Source organism: Monodelphis domestica, chromosome 4 (assembly GCF_027887165.1).
Source record: "Monodelphis domestica isolate mMonDom1 chromosome 4, mMonDom1.pri, whole genome shotgun sequence".
In the NCBI taxonomy this organism is placed as follows: Eukaryota; Metazoa; Chordata; class Mammalia; order Didelphimorphia; family Didelphidae; genus Monodelphis; species Monodelphis domestica.
In genome coordinates, this window is record NC_077230.1 from 115,108,060 (window position 1) to 115,121,320 (window position 13,261).

The 13,261-nt window shown below is 32.9% G+C and overlaps 1 protein-coding gene across 2 annotated transcripts in view; it reads right to left on the bottom strand.

Annotated features, from left to right (window-relative positions):
- Positions 1-13,261, bottom strand: part of CNTNAP5 (contactin associated protein family member 5) — a 908,736-nt gene that overhangs the window by 512,003 nt on the left and 383,472 nt on the right. For both annotated transcript variants that reach the window (XM_056793728.1, XM_056793729.1), the window contains exon 5: positions 7,605-7,808. In XM_056793728.1, the coding sequence (XP_056649706.1) occupies positions 7,605-7,808 (204 nt within the window). The remainder of the gene's footprint in view (positions 1-7,604; positions 7,809-13,261) is intronic.

The following is a 13,261-nucleotide window of genomic DNA, read 5'->3' on the forward strand; positions in this document are numbered from 1 at the left end:
AATTAAGTTGGTAAGATAATTTGACAGACTAGGAATTTTAGTTTCATCTCAGGTTAGATATTTAGTGTGCTTCTTGACATTTGTTATAGAATAGAAAAAATATAATCTTTTTCCACCACATTGAAATTTTTATTTTCATAAATTAAACTGAATGTTTAGACCTGGGGAGCATATCAGACCAAATTGCTTATAAATACACAACTGGAAAAATGGCACATGACTATTAATAGTTGTTACTGAAGTAGAGCCACTGGTTTTACTTTTCAAGGTAAAACAAAATACAATCCCCCCCCCCCAAAAAAACCCACAATGTATTTACCATTGGGGAAAGGGGGAAGAGAGACATACTTATATATGTATTTAAAAGCTAATGTTAGAGTTCAAATTTTTAAATTTTAAATCATAACCTCTATCTTATTTAAAATTTGTTCTCAAGATACAAATTATATTTAATTTAAAATGATATATTTACTACTACTACAACCAAAACCATTAAAAATCTTATAATTCACAGGAAATAACTAAAATATTCTGGAAAATCTTTGATAACCTTTTCATTGTGCTGTTTTTCAGTAATTATAGATGAAAATATTAAACTCCTCACTTTAATATCATATACTTAAAGAGAGTGTGTGTACATTGGCATACATGATATATATATATATAATATATATAGGGATAAGTAGTATATATGTTTGGATAAGTATATTTGTATGTGCATATACATAAACACAAAGATACAAGAACACATATATATTAATAATTATTCTGACTAAAAAAAGACAAGTAATGTGATAGTATCTGCAAATTCTAAATCAAAGAGCATGATTTCAATGGCTAGAAAAGGAAACGATGCATATGGGAAGATAGCATAACTTCAAGAACAAGTCATCACACACTAAATGTATTTCACATTTTAAAGGAAACAATCTGGCAGAAAATAAGACAATGTTGATATAAATTAACTAGAAATTTTTCAACACATATAACACAAGAATTTCTCAGATACTGTACTAGCAAAAATAATGGAGATATGTAGACTAGTAGATAATGTAAATATATTCAGAATTGTTGGGATGGCAAAACTCAAAAAGTAGTTTTGTGTTGATTTTTTATATAGTTCAATATTAATTGGCAGAATGTAGCCAGTGAATTGCCATGAGGTCTGGTGTGTGTGTGTGTGTGTGTGTGTGTGTGATATTTTTATCAATGATTTGGATAAAAAGAGAGATAGTATGGTTATCAAATATGCAAGTGAAAGAAACCTGGCATATAAAATGATATGATTGTGTCAAAATCCAAATTTTTAAAATAATCTTGAGATTTATAGGTTGAATCTAATGAGATAAAGTTTATAAGATCTTAATTAAAATCTTATACTTGGATTCAAAGAACAAACTTCAACAGTATAAGTTAAGAGAATTATGGTAAATTGGCAATTTGAATGCAAAAAAAAAACTAAGAATCATAATGACATTCAGATTCAATATGAGACACTAGTGGGACATGACAGCCACAAAATACTTATGTTCATCTTAGGATGAAATGGGTGGCAAAGATTCATAAACGAATGAACACATAAAATCATCTCTGGGGGACTGTTCAGTTCTGGACTTGACAGTTAAAGTAGAAAATGTACACATTTTTAAAGGAGAAACTATTGGAGCTTAAGGAGGAAATAGATAGTAAAACTATATTATTGGGAGACATGAACCTGCCTCAATCAGATCTAGATAAATCAAACCAAAAAAATAAATATGAAAGAGGTAAGAGATGGGAATGAAATCTTAGAAAAAATTAGAGTTAATAGATATACGGAGAAAAATAAAAAGGGACAAAAAGGAATACACCTTCTTTTCAGTAGCAAATGGTACAATTACAAAGATTGACCATGTACTAGGGCATAAAAACATGGCAAACAAATGCAAAAAAACAGAAATAATAAATGCAACCTTTTAAGATTATAATATAATAAAAATAAAATTATTAAGAGTACATGGATTCTCTAAAAGTGGTTGGTTAAAGAACAAATCATAAAAACAATTAGTAATTTTACTGAAGAGAATGAAAATGATGAGACATCATATCAAAGTCTAAGGGATTTAGCCAAAGCAGTATTGATGGGAAAATTTATATCTCTGAGTGAATATATCAACAAATCAGAGAGCAAAGAGGTCAATGAATTGGGCATGCAAATTAAAAAAAAACTACAAAGAGAACAAATTAAAAATCCCCAGATAAAAACGAAATTGGAAATCCTAAAAATTAAAGGCGAAATTAATAAAATTGAAAATGAAAGAACCATTGGATTAATTAATAAGACTAGGAACTGGTACTTTGAAAAAACAAAATAGATCAAGTACTTATTAATATAATTTTAAAAAGGAAAGAATAAAACCAAATTAACAGTATCAAAGATGAAAAGGGCAATAACACCTCTAACAAAGAGGAAATTAAGGAAATTATTAAGAACTATTTTGTCCAATTACATGGCAACAAATAACGGCAATATAGGTGATATGGATGAATATTTACAAAAAAATATAAACTGCCTAGATTAACAGAAGAGGAAATAGAATGCTTAAATAATCCCATGTCAGAAATAAATAGAACAAGCCATCAAAGATCCCCAGGGCCAAATGGATTCACAAGTGAATTCTATAAGACATTTAAAGAACAACTAATCCCTATACTATGCAAACTATTTGACAAAATAAGCCAAGAAGTTCTACCAAATTCCTTTTATGATACAAATATGATACTCATTCGAAAGCCAGGCAGACCAAAAATGCATAAAGAAAACCATAGACCAATTTCCTTATTGTACATAGATTCAAAAATCTTAAATAGGATACTAGCAAAAAGAATCCAGCAAGTCATCACGAGGGTTATCCACTATGATCAGGTGGGATTTATACCAGGAATGCAAGGATGATTCAATATTAGGAAAAACATCCATATAATTGTGTATATGAACAACCAAACCAACAGAATACACATGATTATCTCAATATATGCAGAAAAAGCCTTTGACAAAATACAACCACTCATTCCTATTGAAAAACATGAGAAAGTAAGCTCAATAAGATCAGGAGTGAAACAAGGATACCCATTATCACGTTTATTATTTAACATTGTACTAGAAACACTATCAGTAGCCATTAGAGAAGAAAAAGAAATGGAATGTATTAATATGGGAAATAAAGAGACCAAGCTATTACTCTTTGAAGATGATATGATGATTTACTTAAAGAATCCTAAAGAATCAACTAAAAAGCTAGTGGAAATAACCAACAACTTTAATAAAGTTTCAGGATACAAAATAAACTCACATAAATCATCAGCATTTCTATATATTTCCAACACATCTCAGCAGCAAGAATTAGAAAGAGAAAGTCCATTTAAAATCACTCTAGACAATATAAAATGCTTGGGACTCTATCTGCCAAGACAAACAAAGGAATTATATGAACACAACTAAAAAAAACTTTGCACACAATTAAAACTAGATCTAAACAATTGGAAAAATAATGATTGCTCATGGGTAGGATGAGATAACATAATAAAAATGACAATCTCACCCAGATTAATTTACTTATTCAGTACCATATCTATCAAACTACCAAGAACCTTTTTTCACCGAATTAGAAAAAAATATGACAAAGTTCATTTGGAAGAACAAACAATAAAAAATATGAAAGGAAATAATGAAAAATTGTGAAGGATGAGGGCCTAGCAAAACAATATGGTACTGGTTAAGAGACAGAAAAGAGGATCAGGTAAATGGGGTAAATGACCTCAGCAAAATAGTGTCCAATAAACCCAAAGATCCCAGCTTTAGGTACAAAAACCCACTATTTGTGAAAAAGTGATGGAAAAATTGGAAGTCAGTATGGGAGAGAAATTCAGAATAGGTGAATGACTTAAATATAAAGAAGAAAACTATAAGTAAATTAGGTGAACATGGAATAGCATACCTGTCAAAACCATGGGAAAGGAAAGATGTTAAGACCAAGCAAAAGATAAAGTATATTACAAAATGTAAAATGAATAATTTTGATTACATTAAATTAAGAAGTTTTTAAGAAAACCAATCCAACCAGAATTAGAAGGGAAGCAATAAATTAGGAAAACATCTTTATAACAAAAACCTCAGACAAATGTCTAATTATTCAAATTTATAAGGAGCTAAATAAATTGTACAAAAAATTCAAGCCACTGCTCAATTGATAAATGTGCAAGGGACATGAATAGGCAATTTTCAGATAAAGAAATCAAAACTATTAATAAACACATGAAAAAGTATTCTAAAATCTCTTATAATTAGAGAATTGCAAATCAAAACAACTCTGAGGTACCACCTCACACCTAGTAGATTGGCTAATATGAAAGCAAAAGGAAAATAATAAATATTGGAGGGAATATGGCAAAATTGAGACACTAATGCATTGCTGGTGGAGTTGTGAATTGATTCAACCATTCTGGAAGGCAATTTGGAACTATACTCAAAGAGCTTTAAAAGACTTCTTGCCCTTGGATCCAGCCATACCACTGCTGGGTTTATACCCCAAAGAGATTATAAGGAAAATGACTTTTCCAGAAATTTATAGCTGTTCTCTTTGTGGTGCCAAAATTGGATAATGATGGGATGCCCTTCAATTGGGGAATGACTGAACAAATTATGGTATCCGTTGGTGATGGAATACTGTTGGTGCTAAAAGGAATAATGAACTAGAGGAATTCCATGTGAACTGGAATGATCTCCAGGAATTAATGCAGAGTTAAAGGAGCAGAACCAGGAGAACAATGTTCAGAGAGACAGATGCACTGTAGCACAATTGAATATAATGGACTTCTCTACTAGCAACAATGCAATGATCCAGGACAATTCTGAGGGACTTATGGGAAAGAACACTATCCACATCCAGAGAAAATACTGTGGGAGTAGAAACGGAGAAGAAAAACAACTGCTTGATCACATGGTTCAATGGGGATATGATTGGGGATGTAAACTCTAAACAATCCCCCTAATGCAAATATTAATAATATGGAAATAGCTCTTGTAAAACCCAGTGGAATTGCTCTTTGGCCATGGGAGGGGGGAGGAAAGAGGGGAAATAAAGAACATAAATCAGGTAACCATGGAAAATGTTCTAAATTAATTAATTAAATAAACTTTTTAAAAAGTGGAATATGTATAATTCAGAGAGTATTCAGAGGAAGGCAAGGAGAACAGTGAAGAACGTAAAGTACATGCTGTGGGGAGGATTTGCTTCAAGATAATGTGGAAGTTCACCCTAGAAAGAAAAGGCTCAAAAGGAAATGATTGCAAATTTCAAAGATGGTCAGGTCTATGTGAGAAGGATTAGACTTTGATTGTATCCAAAGCCAGAAAGTGTTCTCTGTAAAATTGTGAGTTTCTAGGAGAGTGTGATTTTCTATGAGATTGTGCCTTTGTACTGACTGTCCTTAAAGTCTGGGGCTCAAGCAGTCACCTTCTAAATGAAGCCTTTGGCAGATTTCCCCAAAGGCTATATTTCTTTCCCACAAAATCACTCTGCATTTATTTTCCAACAATTCTTTATTTTCAGACTAGACAATAAGCTTCTTGAACGCAGGAGCTATTTTCACTTTTGCCTTTGTATAGCCAGAAACTAACATATGAATCTTTATGGATTCAGTACAAGGGAGCTTGTGACTTAAAGAGAATGCAGAGTGGGGTTGATCTGGGAAGTACTCAAATGAGGAGGAAATAATCCACTGCATTATTAATTTGTGAAATTTTTAATCTAACAAGTGATGATCTGAGCAGTTTTTTCAATCTACAGAGAAAATTTGTTAATGCTCCCAAAGTTTGCCACTCCTTTGATTGTCCTGCCTTAAGAATGGTTCATAGAAATGTCTCAAGACAAATTGATGTTGTCTGACTTTAGAGTTAGTTGGTATTAAGCCACAAGCTAATGTCTACCTTATTGGATATAGAACATTGTCTAGAGTTCTTTGTCTTTCATATAACATTTGCTAGAAAATGAAAATTTCTCTCTTTTCCACTTCACTATCTTCAAAATATCTATTTTTAAAATAAAATTTCCATCCTACTCATTTTTAATGAAATACTAAATGGGAGCCGGTGTCATGCTTATGACAAATTGTGATTTATTTTTCCTCTACAGCCTGGCTATTTTTCAGGTTTCTTCCTCCACAGATCAGCTATTTTTCTCTATTCCAGTGAACTCTGCTCTCTGTGTGCTACAAAGGGAATGTTCAGTTTTCCTTTCCATCAAAAGGATCTTTGATCCTGTGGAGAAGTCTGTGCCATGCAGCCATGTCACCCAACTTGGGGGATCAATTAGAGGCAAGTGAAGACATACAGTGAATGCAGAGGAACTGAGAGAGAACAGCCCTATAATCTATAGCTGAACTCCAAGTAACCACATTTAATATCGGTCATGATGATCTTGCTTCAGTCCAGCTACAATATTTTTAATAAAAACCATAAGCACATGCAAAAACATATATTTACATATATATTTGCATATCTGTAGATACTTGAGCTTGTACATGTATACACATATTTGTAATTGTAGATATATACATATATATTTTAGTGACTAAAATCTTGGAAAAAATGAAAGGAAAAATTAAAGTAAATGGTCACTATATACTTGAGTCACCTGAACAAACACCAGACCCTTGCTCACCACTACCCCACCACATATATATATGTATATATATATATTTTAATTTGAAGAAGTCATTTTCATCATAACCCTGCTCAGTTTCCCTAGGCATTCATTTCCAAATATATACAATATGATATTTTATGAAGATATAGATGATACATTTTTATATTCTTAATATGACTTTTGACACATCAAGGGAAGTAGAGGTGGGAATGGTGTGTATATTTTGAGTAATTTGCAAATTTCCACATTTCTACTTGTTAAGTTCCTTCTCCAAATGGATTTCAAATTTCATGAAATGTTATAACTGAACTGGAGGATTTCTATATGAAATGTAAAGACCTCCAGGAATTGATTCAGAGTGAAAGGAGCAGAACCAGGAAAACATTAAAAAACAGAGATGGATACACTGTGGCACAATTGAATGCAATGACTTCTCTACTAGCAGCAATGCAATGATCCAGGACAACAGTGAGGGACTTATGAGAAAGAACTGCATCTAGAGAAAAAACTGTGGGAGGAGAAACACAAAAGAAAAATACATGATTGATTACATGGTTTGATGCATCTATGACTGGGGTTATGGCTTTAGAAGAACATGTTTACAAATATAAATAATATGGAAATAGGTTTTGAACAATGGCATATGTATAACACAGTTGAATTTCCTGTCAGCTCTGGGAGGGTGGAGGGAAGAGGGTTTGGAAAGAACATCAATCTTGTAACCATGGGAAAATATTCTAAATAAATTTAAAAATTAAAAATGAAATTTTATATCCCTACTAGGTTGTGTAGAGGACAGGGAATAGTTTATACTGTACTTCAATTGTTTATATCAAGGAAGTATTAAAGGACCACAGTTGAATATGCTTGTTTTCAATATAATCCTTTTTGAAGGAGGAAAAAAATGACAGATCATACCCAAGTTGATATGTAAGGAGAGTTTCCCCTTCTGTAGCTCCAGTGTTATGTAATCTCCATGTTGGCCCTCTCCATGGAACAAGACTCCATCTCCTTGCATACTCTTGAACTTCAGGGAGATCACATCTTTAAAAGTGCTCATTAACTTCTGATTAAATCTGTACAGAAGGGAGCTTCTGCCATCAAAGTCAGCAACATCTGATTCTATGGGAGGAAGGAGAGAAAGCAAAGAAGAAAAATCAAAAATAGCAACTTTCTTTTAATTGGCACTAAATTCAAAGACACTGTATAGAAATCTCTAAACACCTCACCCTGGCCATCACTCCACTGTAGGATTCATTATTTCATAATAGACTGTAAGCCCTTGAGAGTCCAAACTCTCCTTTTTAAGATTCCCTATTTCTTAAAATAGTGCTGAACAAATAACAAGAATTAAATAAACAATTCTTTATTCATTCAAGTATCAATTGGCAGCATTTGTAAAATCCCTCAAACATATATTTATGAATTAAGGAAACTGTCCTTACATATCAAGCTGGGTATGATCTGATCTATTAACTAACAAAAATATAATATTTATTTCTATGGTCTTTTAAGATTATTGAATTATAGGAGCAGATATATGAGCAAGAAGAAACATCAATTTTTTTTGTATTTGGCTTTAAATAATGTTTTTATGCTATCTTGAGGGGAGCTATATGTAAGTGAATATATTGGAAACTTCAGTCTTACATTTATTTATTCACAGGACAATTTAAAATGTTTGGTCTGTGTACTACACACTATTAAAGTGTACAGAGATTATAAAATAGTCTTTATGAGACCAGGATTCTAAAATTTTTAAAAATTACTTCCCATATCATTTCATTTAGAAAACAAAATATCATACATTACTCTCCTGAAGGTCTTCCATAGGAGATGAGAAAGGATACCTCCAAACCCTGAATGAAAATAGCTATAATGTCTAGAGAGATAAATGTTTCTTTCCATTTCCAATAATCTCTCCCAGAATTTCCTATCAGAAATTCTATCAAATGAACTAATAATAAAGACTTTTAGACCATTATTTACTTATAAAATATGATTGAGATTTTTTAATTTGATATTATTTATTTAATATTGTGTTTATTTCTCACTTTGTTCCTTCCCCTTACATCTTTTAAATCCATTTTAACAAAGAATGCTTAATAAAAGGAGGGGGAAATGATCTATAAAAGTAAGCAACACATCAATCATGTCCAACTTTATATTCAGTGTTCCATCCCCCCAGACTCCTATTATTGCAAAGAAGGAATGGCTTTGAGTCTTATGTATTGCTTAATTCCCTATATATCTTGCATAGCAAATCCATATCAGAGCCATTTGTTGGAAAGAATCCTTTCCCCCAAATGACCATTTCCTCCCTTTTTCTATTTACTCTTTAATTACACTACAAATCTCCCTAAAGAGCTTCTTACCAAAGCAGCATGACCATAAGGTGCTAACATTAAAAAAGAGAAATTCCAACTCCCAACTACTCGTTGGTCTACATAATTTGGAGGTGACTTCCAATTCTAAGATTCTATGCTCACAAGCAAGACTGCCCAAAATTAGAAAAAATAGGAGTGTTTTTTTTTAGCAGAAAGGCCCATCTCTTCTGTCTTGATAAATCCTTTATTTTTATTCTGAAAGATGAACTTAATGGTTTATTTAGACACCATAATGTTTGTCTGATTTCAGGCAGCTTGGAGAAATTCCCAGTATGGGAAATTACCAACCAATTATGATCCCAATTTATGACTGAGTTGACTTGTTCTTAGGAGTTTCTGGAGGCATATAGAGATTAACAGACTTGCCCAGGGGTCTCATGGTTAGTGAACACAAAGGCAAGATTGAAACCCAGGTTCTTTGACTCCAGTTTGTAATTTCTTCTTTGCATATGGTACCTCCTTGAACAAAGTACATGTAGGACATGTGAAACATTCAGGCAAAAGAAATGAAATGCAGGGAAATGATCTGAAGGGGATCAGCAAAGGATTCTTGTAGAAGATCTTTGAAGGAAACTAGAAATCCCAAAAGTCAGAGTAGAAGAGAAAGTGAATTCCAAGTAATAAGGATTTTCCCTGCAAAGGTGCACAGATATGAAAAACAATACAATATATAAGGAAAGGCAAGAAAATCTGTTTGAGTGAAATATATAAATGGAGAGCTTCCACGTATTGTATAGATTTCTGGATTTAGACAAGAAGATATGTGTTAAGATCTTACCTCAGTCACTTCTTCAATACATGCACAACACTCCTTCTGTTATCAAAACTGATTTGATTTTTATTTCCCTTCCTTATTACTCTAAAAGTAAAGAGCTGGTCAATTTGGCTAACATTAAAAAACCTCACCTTTACTAAGGATCCACTTCTAAGTAGAAGAGTAGTAAAGACTAAACAATTGGGTTTAAGTGATTTGCCCAGGGTCACATAGCTAGTAAGTATTTGAGCCAGATTTGAACCCCAGTCCTTCTGACCAAGACAAAGAGCTCTATCTACTGTCTCCCCTACTTGCCCTTTATTGTCATGTTAATAGGGGCCTTATATGGTCTACACTAAAGGAATCACTAAAATGATAAGACTTTGAAGTTCTATAACAAGGTACTAATGGAATATTTAAACCATGAAATTAAATAATTCGTCTCAGGTCATATAGCTAGTATGTGTCATAGTTAGGGTTTAATTTTAGGCCTCTGTGACCAAATGTATAACTACATGACCATGCTGTCTCATATAAGCAAAAGAGAATAATGATAAGAAGGTCTCTGGCTAAAGTATTTCAAGATATTTGCAGAATTAGAAGGCAACTTCAGAGGGGAAGGGACATGAAAATTGCCAGGTACATTCTCCAGATCTTTCTGGTTTAAAATAGTTTTCTAAAGCTTCCACCTGCTGTAAAAGACTTTGAGAACTAAGGGCCACCTCCATGCTTAATGAGACTTTAATAATAAGTCTGTAATGCAGGTTTGAAATTCCATCGTAGATGGGAATAAGTTGAGATATTCATTTGTAGCTTAGAGAGAATCAAAAACATTTTCAGGAAGATTTGAAACTTAATTCTTATATCATCCATATGTGCTCATTAATGCAGAGATTAACACATCCCCTTTTGATGAGTAGGAAATTAGCCTGTAGAAGAAGTTAATGTATTCCTTCCAAGCCTATCAAGATCTAGTGATGGTAACACTTTGCTGATGAGGAGAACTCAGCCAGGCATCATAGGACCTTCATAATATTAATTAAGTCACACAACTAATTCATTAGACATTTTACAGATGAAAAAGAGGGTTGGGGGAGACAAATAGTGAGAGAAAAAAGAGGGAAAGAGAGTGGGATGGATGAAGAGACAGAAACAAAGACAGAGGGACAATCAGAGACAGAGACAGAAAAGGAAAGGAAGAGACATAGACAAATAAATGAAAACTTTCGCTGCTAACTGGAAACAGACTTGATGATAAGTGAAATATTTAAAGAAAGACACTAAATTCAAACAAGTTTTGATTGAATATCATCTGATAAAAAATAATAGACAATATTTTTAAATGCCCATGCTCTGTGTAGGGAGGGAGAACTTACATTTTTTTTTATCATTTGCTATTAAAAAAATTCTGTTGAAATTGAGTTTTGATTTGAGGTCATGAAGGACATTTATTTTAAAGGAACCAGATGTAGAACTCAAAATTATGTTTTGTAGAGATTGGGGTGGTGATTTGGAAAGAAGCTTCTCTTTTGGAAAAAAAAATGTGTAGGAAACCAAAGGACAGAGGAAATAATAATATGCTAAGAATGGTGTCACTATAATTCATATCTACATGAGATATATATGTAAAATGTATGTGTTTATGTGTATATATGTTAATATATACACACACCAAATCTTGTTAAATGATTTGCTTAAGGCCATAAAGCTAATAAATGACTGAAGCCAAATGTGAACACAGTTCTTCCTGACTCTAAGTGTAGCACTCTGTATATGGTACCATCTTTTCTGTAAAAAAGGGATATTTATAGTACCTACATAAGATCATAATTTAAAGTGCTTAGCATAGTGCCATTATTTAGTATTATATCTACATAATTTTATAACTTATACTTGTTTATCTATGTGTATTTGTGTAACATAATTTTAATTCATTCAATTAAATCAGTGTTTGAAATTTCCTTAATTAACAATCTGATCACAAATTGTTTTGCAAGCTACACTCCTAAAACGTTGCTTAGGTATGTGTGATGCACAGTATTAGCGTCATCTATAACCATTCATTTGGGCCTACTTTGTGCCAGGCATTGTATTGCATGATAAAGATATCCATAAAAACAAAAGTAGAATCCCTGCTATAGAGGAGTTCACATTCTTTTGCAAACAAATATGTATATACAAGTATATGTATTATAAAAAGTAGTTAAGCTTATAGAGGGAAGGCACTATTAGAAAGTATGTAGTGGAGATTAATGAGTCCTATTTCAGAAGATTATGATTTTTTGCCTAGTTTCAAGGGTAAAGGAGAGGTAGAACTTGAACCCGTCATACTGAAAGAGGCCAGTTATTTATTCACTGTGTCGCACAAATACACATATACACATTCACTTCTCTCTACTTTTTTCCTTCTAATTTTATACTTTGCTGTTGTATCTTAAAGGAAAATGTAGTAGAGTATTATAATCAAGATATGAAATGAGGATTTTAATATTGTATCTCAACTAATTCTGTGAATTTGCCACTAACATTTTCTCTTGGTCAATATTATCAATAAACCAAGAGTTTAGGTTAAATTATCCTTTCCATATATGAAATCTTTATTTAGTTTCTAAGATTTCTTTTTTTTTTCAGTGACCACCAATACTTAGTATCTGCTGTGTTCCAGAGTTATTGCTAAGAATACAAAACTAAAATATGCAATAGTCCCTCCCCTCAAGTTGCTTGTCCTCTACTGGTAGGAAATGACATTGGCACAGAATATCCAATACAAAATAAATACAAGAATCATTATGGCAAAAGGGGTGCTAACAGCTGGTGAAATCAGGCTCTCTCTTGTAGGAAAGGATATTTTAAGTGATCCCTGAAGGGATCTAGAGGTTTGGAAAGACTTCATCAAAGGAGAGAATTCCAGGCAGTCTAACTTGGCTGGGACAGAGAGAAGATGCTAGGAGTAATGGGTAATTAGCCTCCAATGTGTTCTGGAGCCAGATTTTGATGGGCTTTCAGTGCCAAACAGAGTTTGTACATCATTGTAGAGGCAATATAGAGTCAGAGAAACTTCTTGTGTAAGGGAGTGAAATGGACAGAAGGTGCTTTAGGAATGCCACTCTGGAAAATGAATGGAGAGTGGATTGGAGAAGGGAGGGGCTTATTCTATTGTAATAGTCATGAGAGTAGATTAGAGCATGGACTAAGGTAATTCAGGGATGGCAGATTAGGCAAAACATGCATTTAGTTCCATGTTATATGTATAGCATGGACCATGGGGTATATGCAGAGTTCCCATTCCTGGTTTCAGACAATTATTATAGGGAAGTTTTTTTGGGGGGAGGGCGGGCTCCTGTGACTGGCCATGTGTATCAATTCTTCAGTGAGGGGCTATGAGAGAAACAGATAGATGATGCAAGGAGTAGAAGGCTGAGCCTGGAGGCATT